We start from the raw sequence: 21,727 nt of genomic DNA, 5'->3' as shown, positions 1-21,727 counted from the left end.
GTACCTGATAAGTTTCCCATACCAGTGATTGACGAATTGTTGGATGAATTGAGCGGAACGGTGATTTTCAGCAAGATCGACCTGAAATCTGGATATCATCAGATTCGAATGAAGAAAGAAGATGTACCCAAGACCGCCTTCAGAACTCATGAGGGCCACTATGAGTTCCTGGTGATGCCCTTTGGCCTCACCAATGCTCCAGCCACTTTCCAGGCCCTCATGAATACGATTTTCAAACAGTATCTGAGGCGATTTGTTCTGGTATTCTTCGATGACATTTTAGTGTATAGCAGAACAGAGGAAGAGCACTGGGGACATTTGAAGAAGGTGTTAGAGGTTCTCCGGAAGCACCAATTGAGAGCTAACTTGAAGAAGTGCTGCTTCGCACAAGCTAGTGTGGAGTACCTGGGTCATGTGGTATCCAAGGAAGGGGTAGCAGCAGACCAGTCCAAGATTGAAGCCATGCTTAAATGGCCATTGCCCAAAAACCTAAAGGAGCTGAGGGGATTCCTAGGGCTTACAGGGTACTACAGAAGATTTGTGAAGGGATACAGCACTATAGCTTGGCCACTCACAGAGCAGTTGAAGAAAGATGGCTTCTTATGGGGGGAGGCAGCTACGACAGCATTTGAGCAGTTGAAGAAAGCTATGACCACAGTGCCGGTCTTAGCTTTACCGGATTTTACTCAAGCCTTTATAGTGGAGACTGATGCATCAGGATACGGGCTAGGAGCAGTGCTGATGCAGAACCACAAGCCCATTGCTTATTTCAGCCAAGTGTTGACTGCCAGGGCCCGTTTGAAATCTGTCTATGAGAGGGAATTGATGGCAATTGTTTTGGCCATCCAAAAGTGGCGTCCTTACTTACTTGGAAGACATTTCATCGTCCGGACCGACCAAAGGAGCCTGAAATATTTGCTGGAGCAGCGCATGGTGACAGAGGAGCATCAGAGGTGGCTATCAAAACTGCTCGGGTATGATTTTGAAATACAGTACAGGCCTGGGGTGGAAAATAAGGCGGCAGATGCCTTGTCCAGGTGCATGGGTGAACTGCATGCAGTAGCTGTGTCAATTCCAATGATGCTAGATTGGGAAGCCATAAAAGAGGAGAGTGCTAAAGATGAAGAATTAAGCAAGATCAGAGCTGAGTTAGTAAAGGAAAAGGGCGGCCATCCAGGGTACACATTGGAGGGGGAGAGATTGTTGTATCAGGGGAGATTTGTGTTGCCCAAAACATCAGTACACATCCCACAGTTGCTCCAGGAGTTCCACGGAACTGCAATAGGAGGTCATTCAGGAGTGCTAAAGACCTATAGGAGACTAGCGGCAGAGCTGTACTGGAAAGGTATGCACAGAGATGTGGAAGAGATGGTATCTAGGTGTGAGATATGCCAAAGAAATAAGTATCTAGCTATGTCACCAGGAGGGTTACTGCAGCCTTTGGCTTTACCAGGACGAGTCTGGGAGGAGATATCTATGGACTTCATTGATGGGCTACCCCGCTCTGAGGGATTCACAGTGATTTTGGTGGTAGTGGATAGATTGAGCAAATATGCTCATTTTATTCCTCTACGCCACCCATATACCGCGGTGACAGTAGCGTCAGTTTTCATCAGGGAGATAGTCAGACTACACGGAGTACCAGAAGCGATAGTCTCAGACAGAGATAAGGTGTTTCTCAGCCTTTTCTGGAAGGAATTATTCAGACTGCAGGGGACAGTGCTAAAGAGAAGTACGACGTACCACCCACAGACGGATGGCCAAACAGAAGTAGTCAACAGGAGCTTGGAAACTTATCTGAGATGCTTCGCATCAGAAACACCCAAGCTATGGGCTAAATGGCTATCATGGGCCGAGTACTGGTACAACACCTCTTTTCATTCAGCCTCTCAGATGACTCCATTTAAGGTGTTGTACGGAAGGGATCCAGCATTTTGGGAGTAGCAGCACACCCGTGTCTTCAGTAGAGGAGTATTTGGAGGAAAGGGATAAGACATTGGAAGAGTTAAAAAGACATCTGTTGAAGGCTCAACAGATTATGAAGAAGCAGGCTGATGGGCATCGAAAGGATATTCAGTTTGAGGTGGGCGAGAAGGTATTTTTGAAACTCCGCCCATATCGACAGAAAACGATCGCCAATCGGAGGAATGAGAAGCTTGCTCCAAGGTACTTCGGTCCTTATGAAGTACTGGAGAAAATTGGAGCTGTGGCATATCGTTTGAAGTTACCACCAACAGCGACGATCCATCCAGTTTTCCATGTATCCCAGCTAAGGAGAGCCATTGGAAATTATGCTACCAGTTCCGAGTTACCAGGAACATTAACAGAAGAGATGGAAATGATATTGGAACCTTTGGAGCTCATGGAGGTTCGCCAAAAAGCAGATGGAACCACAGAAGTCCTGATCAAATGGAAGAATCTCCCTGACTACGAGGCCACGTGGGAGCCATACGAGCGGATGCAGCAACAGTTTCCTGACTTCCACCTTGAGGACAAGGTGGTTCTTTGGGAGGGCGGTAATGTTAGACCGGTCCTCCCTGGACCGGTCCAGCCGGCCCAATCCAGCGGGCCGGTTCGCGTCTACCGAAGGAAGCGGGCGGAGAAAGCAGCGGAAATCGCAGGGAGGCTAGAGGTGGGACCCATTTGAATTTCAAATGGTTTCTTGGAGCCAAAACGAAGGGAAGTGAGGGCAATTAGGTCCTTTTGTGTCTATTTTGAATTGTATGCATTAAGTAGGGAGTAATGGGGTGGTTTAGGGTTATGTGATTGTTTTTGAAGTTTTCTCTTGTTCTTCTTGTTGATTTGGGCTCTAGATCGTATTCTAGAGACTTGGGAGAGTGCGATCCTCCTCTCGAATAGAGGATCCTTGTATCTTTGCTATTTTCTTTTCATCTTCTAGTAAAATACAAGTTCTTACTTCGTGTTTCTATCATTTTCTCGTGTTTTTCCCACTGTTTTGGCTGATTTACTGCTGTGGACAGCAGTTTTGCTGTGAGATCTTTGACTAAAGTGATTAGGAAGTACTTGAAATCAAATATTTCCTATCATCTCCATACTTTGAAATTCTAGGAAGCCCATTAGCCTACATATTTAGGTTTTTTCCCCTCATCTCCATGTCCACTACATCAACCAATCAACACTATATAGTTTGGGTATTGATGTTTGGCAAACCAATACAAGTGGATGTTGCTACGGCTAGACTCTCTCAACCATTTGTGGCTTGTGCTCTTATTAAGATATACATGTTTATCCCTTCGGAACAGGAGGAATAGATTTGCACTTCTTCGCATGGCTATTGGCAAAAGGTGGAACTTTAATGCTTGCCGCATATTGCAAGCCTAGTGAAATTTTCGAACATGACTATATTGATTGCTTTGAGTCCAATCCATGATTAAAAAAATTATCCTTTAGAGTTCCTTTTATTGTGGTTAGCTCTTTTGACCACAATATCATAGGCATGTTTTTATTTTTTATTTTTTTTAATACTCTTGATAAAATGGAGCTTTCCAGGTTGTTGGGAGAAGTTCCCCATGCCTTGGTCTCCCAACAGGTTCTCATGCTCAAGATATCACATTAAATTCAATTTTTTAGTTAATGCCTTCGCATGTTGCTGATGATTTGTGGGAAAATACTACGCCCCTGCTCCTCCATCTCTACTAGCATTAGTTTTGGATGTTGAGACTCCTCTACCGCGGAGTTGAAGTCCGGGTTATATATATGTCAACCTATTGAGGGTCTCTCTATTGCTCATACTATTTTTCTCCATAGGATATTATAAATGTATTCATCAATACTACATTTGATTGTTCTAAAGTGGATCCAAGCTCCAAGCATGATTTTAGAAGATATTATCTATTTTAGTGGATAAAAGGTTTCAGGTACCAATAAAAAAGTCTTCCTTCATTCTCCTAGATTTACTAGATTCCAAGTTAAACACAATAATTCCCCTGATAATTTTGACATTATGAACTTAGCAGGTGACTAAATTTCAACATACTTCTGTCTTTTTGGATAGACCTTGTTCTACTTTATGTTATCTTTATACATAATATTATGTTCTTTTTATGATGGCATCCTATGTAACTACTATTTCATGTAACTTTTTTATGAGGACATCAATCGGAGATTTCGACATGTGTATCGTCGACGTAGTCGTGGATCGACGGCTACGATTCAGAGTCTGTATTTTTGATGTATTTTCTATTTTATGTTTGATGCATGCATTATTTCAGTTATTTTCGTTTTATTGTAATTTAAATATTAAAATATTTGTTTAGTTTTTTTTTATGCTATCATATGTGGAAAACATTCAATAATCAAGAGTAGGATATACTTGGGCATGGCAAACCTTGGGTGTACCAGCTTCTTGAGTTCTTTTGTTCTTTAGGCTGCTTATTGCCTCTCGGGTTGGGCCTTGACTGCTCTCAGGTTGGGCCTTGGCTGCTTTGGTTGTGAGCTGAAAATTTGGGAGCTACTTGATTCTAGCTCATTATTGCTTGAGTTGATGTTTAGCTCATTATTTGGAGGAGTAATTGCACTATTTAGCTCATTAATTTGAAAAGGTACTCTTCCTTTTAGCTCATTATGTGGATTTGGAAGGTGAACAACTGTTAGTAATCCAACAAGTTTTAACAACAAAAATTGAAAATGCGGATAGGTGGCTTAGGAGAAACATTTTCAAAACCACTTGCACCGTTGAGGGAAAAATTTGCACTCTTATAATCGTTAGCGGGAGTTCGGGTAATTTCGTTTCACAAATCATGGTTGATAAGCTCAAGTTGAAATCCAAACCACTTGCCAAACCTTATAAAATATCTTGGTTCAAGGAGGGAGTGATGTTCCTATAACAAAACAATACTCTGTTAACTTAACAATTGGGAGTTTTTTCAAAGATCAAGTTGTTTGCGATGTCATACCTCTTGAACTATGACATATCTTATTGGGTCGTCCTTGGAAATTCGATCACAAAATCATTCATAATGGGGAAAAGAACACTTACACTTTGATTCAAAACAATAAAGAATTCACTCTTTATCCTCAAAAACATGTTCCTGGTTCGCCTGCCAAAAATACCAAAGTCGCCAAAATAAACACTCCTAAACTGCTACTGAATACAAATGATTTGAAACAATCTGAGGTAGCTTATTTGGTATTAGGGAAAGAAGCTGATTCAACTCTTCAAATTCCTAAAGAAATTCAACCTTTAATTGATGAATTTACTAATATAACACCTGAAGAGTTGCCAATAGGTTTGCCACCGATGAGAGACATTCAACATCACATTGATTTAATACCTGAAGCCACTTTGCCTAATCTTTCTCATTACAGAATGAGTCCAACTGAACATGATGAACTTTTTAAGCACGTGACAGAACTGTTAGAGAAAGGTTTGATTAAGGAAAGCTCAAGTCCTTGTGGTGTGCCTGCTTTGCTAACTCCTAAAAAAGATGAAACGTGAAGGATGTATGTGGATAGTCGGGCTATAAATAAAATCACCATCAAGAATAGATTTCCAATTCCTAGGCTGGATGACATGTTGGACATGTTAAGCTGTGCCAAAATCTTTTCCAAAATTAATTTGAGAAGTGGGTATCACCAAATTAGAATAAGACCTGGAGATGAATGGAAAACTGCTTTTAAAACTAAGGATTATACGAATGGCTTGTTATGCCTTTTGGGCTTTCTAAAGCTCCGAGCACTTTTATGAGAACAATAAATCATGTTTTAAGATCTTTTATTAGAAAGTTTGTTGTGGTGTACTTCGATGATATTCTGATTTATAGCATTCACCCTTCTGAGCATTTTAATCATGTGAGGCAAATTCTACAAACACTAACAGAGAAAAAATTGTACATCAATCTTAAAAAATGTTCTTTCATGACTTCAAGTTTAACATTTTTGGAATACATTGTGTCTGCTAAGGGAATTAAGGTTGATCCTCTAAAAATTGAGGCAATTCAAAATTGGCATACTCCTAAAATTATAAGCGAGGTGAGTGGGTTTCATGGCTTAGCTTCTTTCTATCGAATGTTTATTAAAAACTTCAGTACTCTTATTGCTCCTATCACTGATTATTTGAAAAAAAAATGAATATTAAAAACTTCAGTTCTCCTAAAAATGTAAATACCCAAAATTGTACTACAAGAGGCCATTAGTTGTTGAGAGAGAGAGAAGGAAAACCATTAGGCCTTGATTTTAGAAGCCGTAACAAAGGAGGGAAGAGGGGGAGAAGAAAAAAAAGAGCGAGAGAGATGACAAGTGATTGGAGAAGGGGACATTTTTTAAATAAGCAATTAAAATTCCATTCAATTCCAACTTTCATATAACAACTCCCTCTCTATTTTATAGTGCAATTCAAGAAACATTGATAAATTCATTTAAATTCAAATAAATAAAATAAAATAGAAATTAACCCTTAAAAGTAGCAAATAACACCAAGATTATCTCCTCAAAAGTGGTATGCTCTATAGGAAAGGAAAAGAAATTGAGGAGAAATTTTCAAGTAGTTTCATTGATTCTCTCCACATACATTTCTCTTTCCTCTCCATTGGTGCCTCCATATTTTGAAATTTTAATTTGATATTTGCAATCAAGCCCCTCCTAAATTTAACTTTAAATATTTATCCATCCAGGGTTAATTTTGAAATTTTCAAAGAGCTTCCTCGATCATAAGCAAGAAAAGGAACAACAAATAGTAATAGAGCACGAGTGGCAAGCAAATGAAAGTAGAATACAAGTGGAAGACATACCAAAGAACAGTTAACTATAGAACATAAAAATCAAATATGTTAATTTATACAAATAAAACACTCATTTGCATACTCAAGTTCAAAAATGCAAACCCCAACCAAAATTATTGAAGTGCATACTACATGAAAAGGATTCATATAAGATTCAAACCTTTAAAATCAATGGGAGGGTGGACATTTGAAGTGAAGGAAAATCTTTCAAGTCATTGTTAACCGTATGGAATGATTCACCTGCACATTTAAGAAACAGTCATTTCTCCATTAGCCGTACAGCAAATCTCCAATACCGTCACAATTAACTATAAATGTTAAAACATATTCCTAAACGATAAAAGGTAAAAGTCATCAAACATAAAAAAGAAGTGCATATAAACGGTCTTAAAGAGTTATGCTTGGCAAAGAACTGAAAATGATTTGGCACAAACTTTTTTTACCAAATGCTAAAGATTTCATCTTCTAAATTCATGCCAGCGTCAGGAAGCAAGTTACAAAAATCTTCACAAGGATCACAGTGGCTTCTATAATCATAAATTTGGCACTATCTTATTGTTTGCAAGTTAACGCTAACATTTTAATACACTGATTAATTCCTACAGTAATCCCCATAAGCATATTAAATAGTAGTCCAACTCAGTATTATACTCCAAGATAAGAAGAGTAAACATCTTCATAGAATTATCATAAGTTTCATCAGAAGTTTTAGTAAAAGCAGTTTATAATATGAAGATCTTCAACTGCAGCTACAAATTTGTAAGCTTTGCATGGGCAATTTTCAGTACTACCTGCATTGAAGGAATCAAATTGATAAACTTGGTTGCAAAAGGTATAAGACAAACTGATGTGAAACATAAAAGGAATTGCAGGAATTTAATAAAAATTTTGTTAAACTTGCTAATTTTAAAATTAATGTTTCACAAGACTAGATTCTAGGATTTCTTAGTTGTTGATGTGCTTTGACATACAGTTACAAGCTAGATTAGAAGGGCGATTTAAAATAACAAAAAAATTATAATAAAGCTAAATGCATAAATAAAAGAAATCCACATGTTAACAAATAGAAAGTTCACCTTGAGTTCCCCTCACTCTCACTCTTGAGGGTTGTTTTAGAGGAAGAATAATTTCAAAAAACCGAATGACGCCACTAAGAGACAGAAGACGCCTGCAGTACTGCACAAAAAAATGCTAGCCGGAGGGGAAGAAGCCGGTGGATGTCCAATAACTCGCCATTATCCAGAGATTTGGTGCTAGTCGATGGAAGACATCAAAGCGAAGATGATCCGGTCGACGTAGTCGTCAACGGTGTCGTCGATCTTCAAGTTGAGGTCGAAGAAGGATGATCTCAACACGTCTACTCATCCTTGATGATCGTATACGAATCTGTGGTCTCTTTCAGGATCGGTCATTCATGCGGAGAAGGCCGGGTTGCATAGCTTCTTCCATGGGGATGTATGAAATAATGGAGAAGAGAGGAAGAGGAGGGGAAGGTTGGAGAGGTCGGCCAAGGCTAGGCGAAGAGGCTTCTTTAATTTCAGTTTTTCATTTATGTGGGTGGAGAGGCAATAAATTAAAATCTGAATTTTAATTTCAAGTTTTGAATGGAAAGGGAGGGAATAATTTTGAAATTCAAATCTCCCTTAATAAGGGAGTAAGTAGGCGGCCAACCTTGAAGAAAGCCGACAAATTTTTGATAGCTTAATAGGGAGCAATAATTAAAAGAGAGAGAATGTGGGAGGGGGGGGGCGGCCAAAGAAGGGAGAGAAAAGGGTGTCACATTCGATGTATGTGGATCCTTGCATTAATTATTGATTGGGGGAATTAAATCTGAATTAATTTCATATTTGTGATGATTGAAAACTTCCTAAAATAAGAAATATTAATTAGGAAAGAATTCGAAATTCAAATTTCTTTCAATTCGAATTAGGATACTTTCCAAATCAATAGTGGGCTAATTTAAGAAAGTAATGAATGTAGGGGAAGGGAGCCAATAGCTAGGGCTTGGGAAAGAGGGCTTAGGCCAGCGGCTAGGGGTGGAGGAGGAGGGAAAGGAGGGTTGGCCGACGGTAGTGGGGAATTAGGCTGGCAAGTTGGGTGGAGAGGAAGAGTGGCCGGTGGTGTGGGAGGAGGGAAAGGAGACTTGGTCGGCGGTAGGTGAGTAGAAAGGATGGGGAGGAAGAAAGGGAAAGAGGAAACCGAGAGCCCGGACTCTTCCGGCGGCTGTCGAGTATTACTTTGGCTCTCTCCTAGGGTTCTCTCTTCTCTCAAGAGCTCACAAAGAAACGAAGAACAAGAGCTGAAATTTCATTCATCAATCATCATCCAATACAATAGTGAGGGCTCTCATATATATAGGCCTCAAAATAAAAGAAAACACAAAGACTCAAATGCCCTCAGGACTACAACATAAACTAATCCCTCTCAAAGGTACAATAGTAAACCAGAACATAAATAAAAATAAAATACATAAATGCATCATAAATAAAGACTTTGAATCGTAGCCGTCAATCTATGATTCCTCCGATGATAGACGCGTCAAAATCTCCTGTTGATGTCCTAATCACAAACATTTGTAACAAAAGGGGATGGATCAATAGCCCAAAAAGTTTATTTTTTTCACCAACTTATAATATACAGCACTATATAATTAAGGAACCCATCAGAAAGAAAAGCATACAAGAAAAACATAAGATAATAGCATGACATTCATGAAATGTATCTCAAGAAAGGAAAAGGTGATGTCAGTCAAAGTGGGCACCATAAAATTAAGGCACGTTTTAGAGACCAAATGAGAAAAAGTGGTCCATAAAGAAAGAAATGGCTAGAAGTCAATAGACAACAACAATAACAATAAGCTCTTATCCCACTAAACAGGGTGAGCTATGTGAATGTTTTTTCTTCATTGTATCCTATTAAGAGTAAATTTCCATTTAAATGTAATAAAAAATATCATTTTTAATACTTTTTAATCAAATCTTTTTAGGTCTATCTCTATCTTTCTTAACATAAGTCAACTCTAATACATCCACCCTTCTAACAGGATCATCGGAAGGAAAACTTTTTATGAGCCAAAATCATCTAAGACGGCCCTCTCTAATCTTATCTGCCAAATGAGCTACTCCAATATTTTCACATATTCACATATATACTCATTTTGCATTTTGTCGCTAAGTGTAAAGCCCCATCCGCCTCAACATCCTCATATCTTCAACACTAAATTTTATGTTTTTCTTTAATGGACAACATTCTGCGACAAAAAGCTTTGCAGGTCTCACCACCATCTTATAAAATTTTCCATTAAATTTGAGATGTATTTTTCTATAACACAACAAACATGATGCATTCTTTCACTTCAACCATCCAACTTGAATTCTACTAATAATATCCTCAAATATTTCACCATCGCTTTTTACAATAAATCTGAGATATCTAAAACGTGCACTTTTAATGAGTTAATCACCCAATATCACAATCCCACCACAACATCTATTAATATTAAAATTATACTCTATATATTAAGTTTTAGATCTACCAAAAGAATACCTTAAGACTCTAAGGTTGGCATCCATAATTCAAGTTTTTCAGCAAATTCCTTTATAGTCTTATTGATGAAAACATCAGAGATCAACGACTACGATCTGGAATTTTTTTGTGTTTTATGTACTAATTTATTTATTATTTCTATTTTTTTTCCAATTTTACCCCTAGGGGTGGTCATGTGTGTTGTAGCCCGAAGGGCATTTTAGTCATTGTTTCTTTTCTTTTCATGAGACCTATTTATAGGCTAGTTCTCTTGTATTTTTGGTTAAAGATGATGAATAAAATTTCTACATTTTACTCTTGTGAGAGTTTGAGGGTTCTTGGAGAGAACTTGGAGAAAGTCCCTTGGTGAAGGGCAACAGATCACCCACCAACCTTGGAAGAGTCCGGGTTCATTGTTTTTTATATTTTCTTCCCTATCTTTTTTTCTCTTTTCCCCCTCTCCCTAGTCGTCTACCTAGGTTTACCTCCACCCCATAGCCGCCGACCACCCCAAGCTCCCAACCCCTTAAAGCTGTCAGTCACTCATACACAAACTTCCCTTTTCCACCTCCACACCACCAAGACATCTCCCTCCCAATCGTTGCCGCCGGCCAAGCCCATCCCTAACCATTTATTTCCTTTCCCTAACCCGTCAGCCATCACCACAGCCCCAAGCCACCGGCCCCTCCACCGATTACTCTTGAATTTTGAATTTCAAAATTCAAATCTACCTTAATTACTTTCCTAATTTATCTCACCAATAATTTGTAAAGTTACATCATGTGAATTCAAATTTATATTTGAATTTTAAAGCTTTCCCTATTAATAAACTCAAATTAGGAAACCTCCCAATTCTAGTAAATCTGAATTCAATCTCAAATTTAATGATCATCACTAATTAAATTCCTCCGGGCCCACATACATTGAACCTAGACCTATTAAACCCCTCACCATATGGCCGGTCCCACTCTATCCCCTTTCTCTCTCCACTTTGCCACCTAGCCCTAATTAAACGCCTCTTAATTCCCCTCGGTTGTCACCCCTCCTTCCCCTCTCCTATCTATTTAATTTCCTTCCTTAAACCCTCAAATCAAGCCCTCACTAATCTCTCCTAAACCTGGCTGTCTCCATTGGAGTCCACAATAACGTTTCCCACTTATTTTCAGAACAACCTGCTAGCTGTCCATGCATTCCAGCAGGAGCATCCTGCTATCCAGAATTTCTGGATAGTCTAAACTGGTGCCAAGGCTCTCATAGCAGCTGTACAGAAGAATTTCAGCAGCAGAAACAGCAGTTCTGTTGCTCCAAAGTCCTCCAGCTTTTGCCCCTATTCCCCGAACAGGATCCAGGTTGTTGTCCCGAGGAAATTCAGCCAAAGGAGGTGACCGTCCCGACTGGAAAGACCTAGTTGGTTCCCCAAAGCCCCCAAACCCATGATTCGGTGAACTCTTTCCCTCACTCTTTTATTTTCCTAACTTTCAATTGTGGAATTAATTGATTCGCTGAAATCGTGTTAGTCCTCCGCTAAAGCCTAGTAAATTATATAGTTGTGTGAGGGATCCTTCATAGTATTAATCTCATTTTTAGTCTAGGGATTTATTGTTAAAAATCAATCATGTATGCAATGTTAGATTATATTGACTGTTTTATGATCTTAACTCATATGCATGTGATTTAGCCTAAGCTTGTCTTACCACTCTTTGTGTTTTATTTTGTAGTTTAAAATCCATATAAAAATATAATTATTGTGGCTCTTTAAATATTAAGCGTACAAATTTCTTAATAGAATCATCTATGCATTTATGTATTACATCATCTTGATATCAGAGCATGGCTAGCATGTGTTACATGTGCTAGAAGTCATCCTACGAGCTTACCTAACCATACCTAACCATTCTTATGTAGGGGTGTCAATTCAGATCAACGGGTCGGGTTCAGGTCAAACCCAGAACTGACCCGGCACTATTCGGATCAACCCGAACCCGACCCATTTTTAAAAACGGGTCCGGTTTCCAAACCCGACCCGATTCGGTTCCGGGTCAACCCCACACGACACGAATGACCCGAATTTGATCTAAAATTGCTAGTTTTCAGGTCAAAATGGGGTCAATCTTCAATTTTCGGGTCAAAACGAGTCAATCTCAATTTTTTGGGTCAAATATGAGTTTTTGTGTCAATTTTGGGTTGCTGGGTCAACTCGAATCCGACCCGATTTTTAAAACGGGTTGATTTGTTGAACCCGAACCCGACCCGTTTCGGGTTCGGGTTGACCCTAACCCGGATTTTTTCGGGTCAGGTTCGGGTCGTGTCAAAAATTGACACCCCTATTCTTATGTATTGTTGCATACATATCATCATTTAACCTAGTTTAAATTACTGTTATGCTTGCTGTCCACATCATTCCTACACCATATAGCGAGTCAATAATTGTGTTTTCTCCTTATAGAGTGATGTCTTTTACACCCAATCTTCATTAGGTATCACTTAGCGCTTCCCAATAGACCCGATAAGACTTCAAAAGAAGTTGAATGACCTTGTTATTCTAGTGGGCTCTATAACTAAAACCATGAAGGAGAAACATGTTGACTCTCCCCACTCTAGGTACGTGTCTCATTCAGTCAATCATGTTAGTCGGAAGACTACCCACTATACTTATCAACCTAGTCTTGAGTCCAAGCCGCAATAACCTCACTTAGAGTCTTATAACCGTATGCCCACCTTTGATGGTTCCTCAGATCCTTACTACTTTAAGGAATGGATTAAATAATTAAAAGACTATTTTGAATCTCGTTATATACCTGAATCCTGCCAGGTGAGCATTGCTAAGTCTCGCCTGAATGGTTGTGCTCGTCAATTTTGGATGAGGTTGAAAGATCATAAAGAGTCTCGTGGTGAATACCCTACTTACGATTGGAAAGACATGAGACGAGAACTTAGATTAAAATATATTTCCCCTAGTTGTAGCCAACCATCTGATTTTAAGATTAGGTCACCCCCTGTTCATCAAACTTTAGGGTACAACATTCTCAAGCACCCTACACGTGAAAGTCAGTCCTACTCACCTTTTACACTCCAATATGATACCGTGACTCCTAGTCCTCACCAAGCGGTGGTTACTCAGTTCCCTGCCTCTGTGGTTACCCCTAAATATGTCCGACATACCACTCTCACTCACATAGTGGCTCCAACACCTAGTGATCTTCATCTGGAACACCACCCTGCTTCTTTTGTCGGGACAACCCATGGACATCACTGTGATGGAAACCACCCATCCCTTAGTAACATCAGGGTTGCTGCCCCACCCAGTAGGTTTTCACCTAGCCTTGATGGTCGACCCTCTATTGGGTCTTCTGTTGGATCGGTCCCATATGACTCCCCACTTAGGCCGACTCCTAGCCATCCCAGTCCACCTTGTCTGAGCATGCATCCTCTCTACGTGGTGGATCCCGTTTACCTCACCTCGTGAGTGACTTTACCACCTGTCAAATTAGTAAGAATTCTAAGGCTACCCAACCTTTGGTTTCTCCAGTCTTTGACCCTGCAAGTGTAATGTTACCCAAAAGAAGCATTACAAAGGAAAAGTCCCCTAAACCTGAGGCTGGGTGCATCCATTTCGTTGATACTAATAATATCACTGATAATGAGGACTTCTTTGAGGATGAAAGTTAAGTCATTGAATTAGACTCCCTGCATAATTTAAACCCTAATGTAGGAGATTTAGAACCTTTAAACATTGATACCTTAGCCCATCCTGATCCTAATCTCATCAAGGATATTCCATTGGATAAGGTCTGTCTGGATGATATTAATTTGATCCCGAAAGAAACTGATCTAACCTTGAGCATATTGAAATTGAATTCGGAAGACAGTAATCTGAATCTGAATTATTCTGAGCCTAATTTGAGAAATGAGCATCCTCTTGTTTTATTGGAGTCTATTTTAGGAGTTGCTCCTTTAGATTTACATTTGAAAGAGTGTGTCTATCTTGATTGAACTTATCTCACCATTCCTTATTTATTTAATGATGAAAAAGGAAATAGTATTATGTGATCTAATGGCCAACAAGTTTCAACATGGTAAAGCTAATGATTTGTAAAGCGCATTGACCATTTTAGTTGATTTTCCAGTATTAGTCAAGTATACTGGAAATTTAAATGCATGTAATGATTTTCAGTTTCATAATTACTAGATAAAATTGTGATACTTTAATTTTAGTGGGAGCTTCATATCTTGCCTTTTTATATATGTATCCCCAGCCTCGCACATATAACTGTTTAACGTCAATAAAAAACGGAAGGTTGTTTAACTTATGTAAATTTTAGTAAATGTTGAAAGTTTTCTTGATTGTGCACTTTGGCAACTTGGTCTTCTTAATGCGTTCATAAGACTTCATGTTCTATTCACCACTAAATTTGAATTCTCATCGAAGGTGATGAGCACCAAATAAACAATAGATGACGTGCAGTAACCCTAAGAATATGAATGAGCATGCTTTAAATTCAACTCAAAGCCAGTTAGCTATACATTTGTAAACAATATAACAGTAAGGAAAACCAGTAAGTATCTCAAATCACTCAAATTGCATTCATGTTTTCAAGTTCAGGTATGATAAAAGGAAAGGTGGTTTATTTTAGGTGGTATACCAATAAATAAGTCGTCTTTGATATTTGTATTACAAAAGAAATGAATGTCACGTGATAACCTTCCCAAAGCAATGACAACCCAGATTAATATTTTGAGTTCCAAAACAAAGACCTCGAGCAATATAAGTAATAAAACAAGAATTGTACTTACTACTAAGACTATTGAAATGGAGATTGCGCTGCACATTGCATATGTTGTCCCTAGCAAGGAAAAAGGAAAAAGGATGTGTATCAATATCCACAACAAAGAACTCCAACTATATTAAGTGCAGATGTTAATGTTAACCATATATAGGAGCATCCTGCAGCCTCTTGGAAGCTAAGAGCCAATTCTGTAGAGATATCTGGATCTCTCCAAGAGATAATTGTATCTAAAAATAAAATAAAAAATAAAAAGAATGTCAATTACTACAAAGTAACATGATTGGAAAAATGCTTAACACCACCACAGCTGATATGCGAGTGCACCTTCTTGCCTTCTATAGATTTCATCTGATGAAATACAGTGCACAAGTAAGGTATCATTATCTTCTTCATCAATAACAATCAAACCAAGTTGATCCTCAGACCTCTGAAAATCGTATCATCAAATTATAGCATGGAAAAATAAGCTACAAGATAGCAAAACAGCACATTGGGAAAGCCAAAAGAATTTAGTCAGTGTTGCATTCCTCTCCCAAAACTTAGGGTTTATTCTTTCCCAAAACTTCATCAGACTTTAGATAAAGGGCATTGTGGCGTCTCTACTTTCATGACATAAACTTCACAACTGGAAAGAAACAGTAGATTTACTAAACATGACCATGCATTATTATTTATACGCTTCTTTGAACCACTTCAACATTGACAACAACTTGTTATACCCACTCAAATTTCCCACAATTCATTCATACAACATAAAGTGCGACATAACTAATTAACAAAATAGATAGCAAAATACCACATTGTATAGCTCTAATGAAACCGTGGTAAGGAGTAGATAACAAACCAAGTTGACCCTCAATGCTCTGAAAATCATATCATATATAGCATGAAAAAATAAACCATAAGATAACAAAATACCAAATTGGGAAAGCCAAATTAATTTATCTGGTGGCATTTGCCTCAAAAAATTAGGGTTCAATCCTTTCTAAAAATTTCATCAGACCTTAAATAAAGGGCATTGAAGCATGGAGCAACACTTGGTACACCCATTCACATTTCCCGCAATTCATCCATGCAACATAGAGTGCAACATAACTTGTTAACAAAATAATATATTTAAGCTTATACTACCTACGACAAAAAGAACTCTTATAGCATGCTGATGTGAAACATATGTGAATGGATGGTGAATTAGGAACTTGCACGCTTGATCTAGAGAACAATATTATTTAAAAGCTTTTAAGCGATAAAACGACGAGATAAAACACGAGCGTGGTGTCATAAGTTTAGGCTAAGTCACATACATAAAAGTTAAAACCACAAAAGTAATCAATTACTCTTAACATTGCATGCGAGGTAGGTTTCAATCATGAATCCCTCCACTAACAATAAGACTAGTCACTACAAGATGATCCCTCACTCAACTCTTCCAACTTCTAGGCTTTAGCGGAGAATAATTAACAAGCTTCTTATGAATCAATTAAATCACATAGTAGGATAACTATGAAGATAAGAGACTAAGGGAAAGAGTTCACCATTATCAAGCACTAGGTAGTAGTTGGAAGCCTCAGATCAGCAGCATCATTAGTCTCCAAAGTTAGGACAGCAATTTAGAATGACTAAGGAGTTCTTGGCAGCAGTTGGGGGCCTTCCTGTTGAAGGCGTGGTGCAGGGGAGCCTGCTGAACTATGTGGACAGCAACTTTGGACAGCAGTTTGGCAGCTCCTGAGTGGTAGACAGCAAGTGAACCTGACTTGGCTTGGACAGCAATCGGAAGGCCCTGGACAGCAGCTTTCTAGGTCCTAAATCTCAGGGCAGCACTTCGAACCATTCCAGATTTCTGGACAGCAAGTGGAAGGAGGGGAAATCGGTGACTTTCCTCTCCGGGTTGCACAAGAACTAATGGATTTTAGTGGGGAATCCGTGGGCAGCTGTGGGAGAAAATATTTGGGATCCAGTACTTGCTTAGGTGGCCAATATAATTAAATTCAGATTAAGTGAAATTGGAGGGATGAATTTGAATTTGAATTCAAATTCTAATTGTGAGAATTAAAGTGGATGAGAGGGAATTTAGGGAGAATTAAATGGGGAGCAATTATGCAATAGGAGAGAGAAAAGTCTCATGAAGGGCCAGCCACATATAGAGAGGGAAGAGATTAATTGTCATTAGTGAGTGGGGACCACAACACTAATCAAAGATTTATTAAAATCTGAATTAAATCTCAGATTTTGTAAGAAAAGGAAAGTTTCCAAATAGGAGGTCTATCAATTAAGATTAATTTGAATTTCAAATTCAAATTGAAATTCAATTAATATGATAGCCTAAAATCAAGGAGTTATTTTAGGAAAGTAGTCAATGCTTCATGAGAAATTTGGGGAGAGAGGGGAAAGAGTTTCCAAACTTAGGTGGATGATGTGGACAAGTATTTTGAAAACTCCAAATTAAAATAAATTGAAATTGAATCAATCATGCAAACTTTCCTAATTTGGAATTCCAAATTTGGAAAGAATTCAAAATTTGAATTCTAAATTTCAAATTCAACATGGGATGAGGGAGGGGAGTTGGCCGGAAGGGGAGGGGCGGCGGGAGGTGGTTGGCCGGGATGGTGGTGGTGGCGGGCGGCAAGATCCAAGGTGGGGGAGCCGCCGGCTAGGGTTTGGGTGAAGGTGATTTTGTGGAGCTTCTAATGAGAGAGAGATGGTGAACGAATAAACATAAAATAAACTAGAGAACTCACCAAGAGATCTCAAAGGAAGAACTCACTAAGAGATCTTGTTATGCACTCACAAAGAGAACAAAAGGGAGCAATTTTCATTTCATTCATCAATGACTAGTACAATGCATGAGGCCTCCTATAAATAGGCCAAAATAAAACAAAAACTAAAAGACATAAATGCCCTCGGGGCTACAATATCAAATGACCACCCCTAGGGGTAAAATGGGAAAACATGAAAACAAAATAAACTAGTACATAAGACACAAAAGAAAATAATAAACTCCACATCATAGCCGTTGATCTTTTGATGTCCTCATCACATGCAGTCCAATGTTTTCTCAGCCAAGATCTTCAAAATCAATACCTAAAGTATTGGCCCAATAGTGCATCCCATGAAAAGATTAAAACAGCCCACTGAACGGTATTTAACCCAAAAAGAGGAATAAAAAAAAGGCAAGACAATCAAAAGGAAAGGGGATAAAAGAGAGCATAATGATATCATGACCAGCAAACCCAGGCAATCTATTCAATGATTTCGCCTCGTCTATCAGGAAAACCAACTCTTTGAATTATTTTATTAGATGATTTTGTCTTTTCTAATTTGCAATCCAAGATTTACTTGATTTTCTACCTTCTGCAAATACTTCCTCTTCACTCGTAGGATTTAATTTGATGGCTAGGTAGGATGTTTGGATTCAACGGGTGGGGTTGATGTGCACACACAGAACAGCTTATTTTGTTGTACATGGGTGTTTCTGTATGAGCATGCATGTGTTGGAGGGTGGAGGGAGGTTGTGAATTAAGGCTTGGTTATTTTTTACGCTCCCATTTTTGCATGGGGGAAGATGCATGTCTTATGCACAAGGTGGGGTTGCAAGCAAGAATGGGTAGTTGTGTTTTAAAATGTTGTTCTTCTATCTTTAAAGGATGAGTAAAAGACGCCATGCAATTTAAGCAAAACCTTACATGTTGTCTCATAGTGATGACAGATTTTCTAAATGTCTATCTTTTATCATTGGATGATGAGGAAATGATACAAAGCCGCTCGAGCAGTACATTCATATAGTGTGAAAGATGCCATGGTGATTTATCAATATCATCTGAATCATTATGACTATGGTATTCATCTTATGCAGTACAAAAAGTGCATATATAATTAATTGTCTTCTATGTTGCACCGATACGGATATGGAGGCACGGATACGACATGATACAGATATGGGACACGTCAATTCTAAAAAAATACATGGTACAGGTACAGCACGGACAAGGCATTATAATTTATAAATCATACATAAAATTTAAGAAAGCAATTAAAGCATAATATTTGAAATTACAAAAAAAATGAAAGCAACATCATTTGTAGCCTTGTAGCTTATAATATCAAAATAAAAGTAAGCATTAAATGTATAGTACAACAACAAAAGCATAAACATAAATTGTCTAGCACATGAAGTTTCAACTATCCAATAGAAGGAAAGATATGATTAGTTTCTTCAGTGGTTTGTCTTTGAACTTCTATATCATCTTCAATAAATATCATAGCTTCTAATTCAGACTCATCAAGTGAAAAATTAACAATTTCTAATATTCTCATATCATCTAAAGACTCAAATCCATCTCGGAAATGAAAGAACCTCACTCGCAGCTGCGGAAGTAAATACGACGTGTCTTTTTTTCAATGGTAATGCGTATCGGATACGTGTGTCCTTTTGAAATTAAATAGTTTTTAATTGGATACGTCTTTGCCGTATCCGACACGTATCGGTGCCGTATCGGAGGCATATCTGTGTATCGGTGTATCGGATACATCACGCCTTCATAAATAGGTGTATCGGTGCAACATAGATTGTCTTATTTGTATTACTAAAAAAAAAAGAAAATGTAAGCCTTTGAGACTACAATTTAGGTGATGCTGCTTCTCAAATGCTAACTGGTAGTGGAGACTTGTCTAAGATTATATTAAGTAGACCCGGCGATTGCATAAAATATGTTAAAGATGTCAATATATCAAGTTTATGCACAAAATTTTATGTCAAAATCGGATTTATATTTCTTAGATATCAGTATCTTCTTTAAAAAAGATAAATAATTTAGATATTTTTCTCAAGCAATTTTGCATATGAATGAATTGATGGTTTACGTCCACTTAAAATTAAATAAAATGTCAATCTAATGTACAGAAGGCATAAGAGAATCCATCATAGAGTTTAGAGGTAAAAATCGAACAAAACTTTATAATACAGTGCATTAGATGAAGCTACGTGATATCCAATGAACATATAGAAGTAAGCTCTACATGAGAAAAGGATACTTCAAAATGAGGTCCATATGTTACATCAAGATTTGAAGTAATGAAAACACCACAACTATACTAGTTTACTGTCATCTTAATTGATAAATCACTCCACAAAAGGTTCTACACTTTGAGTAGGTAGGACAAGACATAAAAAAGGAAATCATAAATGGTTAAACAAGAAGAAACAAAAAATTGTGCATGAGACATAAAATGATAGCCTAGTTTACAACAACCATCAAGAAACATGTTCATTGCATACATGCTTGCAATTACTTTCATAAAGATACGCACAGAGCTAAGGTCAAATCATTCACTCATTCCCATGACTAATTTTCCGCTATAAAGTACATAATTTGCTCTCACAAATATTAATAAGAAATTAAAATAGAAAACATATACTAATTCCCAAACATATATCAATAAAATGATATAACCATTCAAATGCCAAAATTAACATGTATACAACACCAACAATGCTTTCATGAAAGCAAGAGAAAGAAATGAAAACAACAATGTTTAGATTAACAGAATCAATAATGTTTAGTTAGTGAAATGAAATCAAGAATACTTAAGAGCAATGAAAACAAGAATTCTCCATGAAGAGAAAATTTGAATGCAAACTAAGCAAATCTGAACAATACATGAAATCAATTAATGAAGGCTGGAAAATACTATTAGCAAAATAGCGCATGATAATGGGGCAAAACCAAAAAAAAAAAAAGTTCTTGACTGCATCTTAATTTAGCAATGAGAATTATGATAAGTAAAGGTGAACTAAAAATTATAAAAAAAAACCTAATGAAATCAGTGATAAAATAAGCAATTAAGACCTCCAAATAATCGACAGTGACATGCCCAGTTCCTCGGTCATCCCATTTTCCCTGCTCGTTCAGGTGATAAACCTTAACACGCTGAAATAAATCGAAGTCAGTAAATCATTCATAAATTAAAACAAACTGAAGGAACTTGTTAAAACTAAACTTGCAAACATCAAACATTATCAAAATTATATCAAATAAATGCTTAAGTGACTATGAACGATGGACATAAATAACTGAGGGTTTAATGTGGTTCATATAAGCGAGCAAGCAGAAAAAACTATAAGATGGAAACTGCAATCCGCTGGCAAAATCAAAATTCTAAAAGAAAGAGAGTGTAGAAGTCACCCTCCACAAGTTGCATAAATCTACATTAACAAAGAAATTATATACCTCAAAAGCAATTAAGAATGGAGACAGGTAATATTGTGTGTTCAACAGATGGAAAATCAAGGATTTGTAACACTATAAATGGTAAACGCCAACCAACCACCCTCTCCTCAACTTAAAGACCATCTTCTAGAACTTCTATCCGCTACATTTCACAATGCAGGAACAACCTTGATTAAGCATTCTTCAACAAGCTACTTTGCAGAGAAAACCATGTGCCCACAATCCAGCTAACAAATAACCCGCCATTTTTCTCAACTTGGACAATTAACTATTGGAAGTCACTTATCTTAACAGTCATGTGCATGCACTGAGACAAATAAATCATGTCTCCATTGGCCAAACATAAATAGAAAAAATCAAACAAATATATAGTAATCATAAAGTTAATTAGTTGACAAGAAATACAAACATATGGCAATCACACACACAGATATATATATAGAAAGAG

General features: G+C 37.7%; 1 protein-coding gene across 1 annotated transcript in view; it reads right to left on the bottom strand.

Annotated features, from left to right (window-relative positions):
• Nucleotides 1-21,727, bottom strand: part of LOC110109354 (serine/threonine-protein phosphatase 4 regulatory subunit 3B) — a 102,119-nt gene that overhangs the window by 68,063 nt on the left and 12,329 nt on the right. The window contains exons 2-6 of the mRNA XM_020840388.2: nucleotides 20,899-20,979; nucleotides 15,377-15,479; nucleotides 15,195-15,279; nucleotides 15,060-15,109; nucleotides 6,901-6,980 (exon numbers count right to left, since the gene is read on the bottom strand). Of these exons, the coding sequence (XP_020696047.1) occupies nucleotides 6,901-6,980; nucleotides 15,060-15,109; nucleotides 15,195-15,279; nucleotides 15,377-15,479; nucleotides 20,899-20,979 (399 nt within the window). The remainder of the gene's footprint in view (nucleotides 1-6,900; nucleotides 6,981-15,059; nucleotides 15,110-15,194; nucleotides 15,280-15,376; nucleotides 15,480-20,898; nucleotides 20,980-21,727) is intronic.

This window comes from Dendrobium catenatum, unplaced genomic scaffold (assembly GCF_001605985.2).
Source record: "Dendrobium catenatum unplaced genomic scaffold, ASM160598v2 fragScaff_scaffold_1296, whole genome shotgun sequence".
Classification (NCBI taxonomy): Eukaryota; Viridiplantae; Streptophyta; class Magnoliopsida; order Asparagales; family Orchidaceae; genus Dendrobium; species Dendrobium catenatum.
The sequence above is the reverse complement of the archived record's forward strand: the minus strand, read 5'-3'. Positions and strand labels throughout refer to the sequence as shown.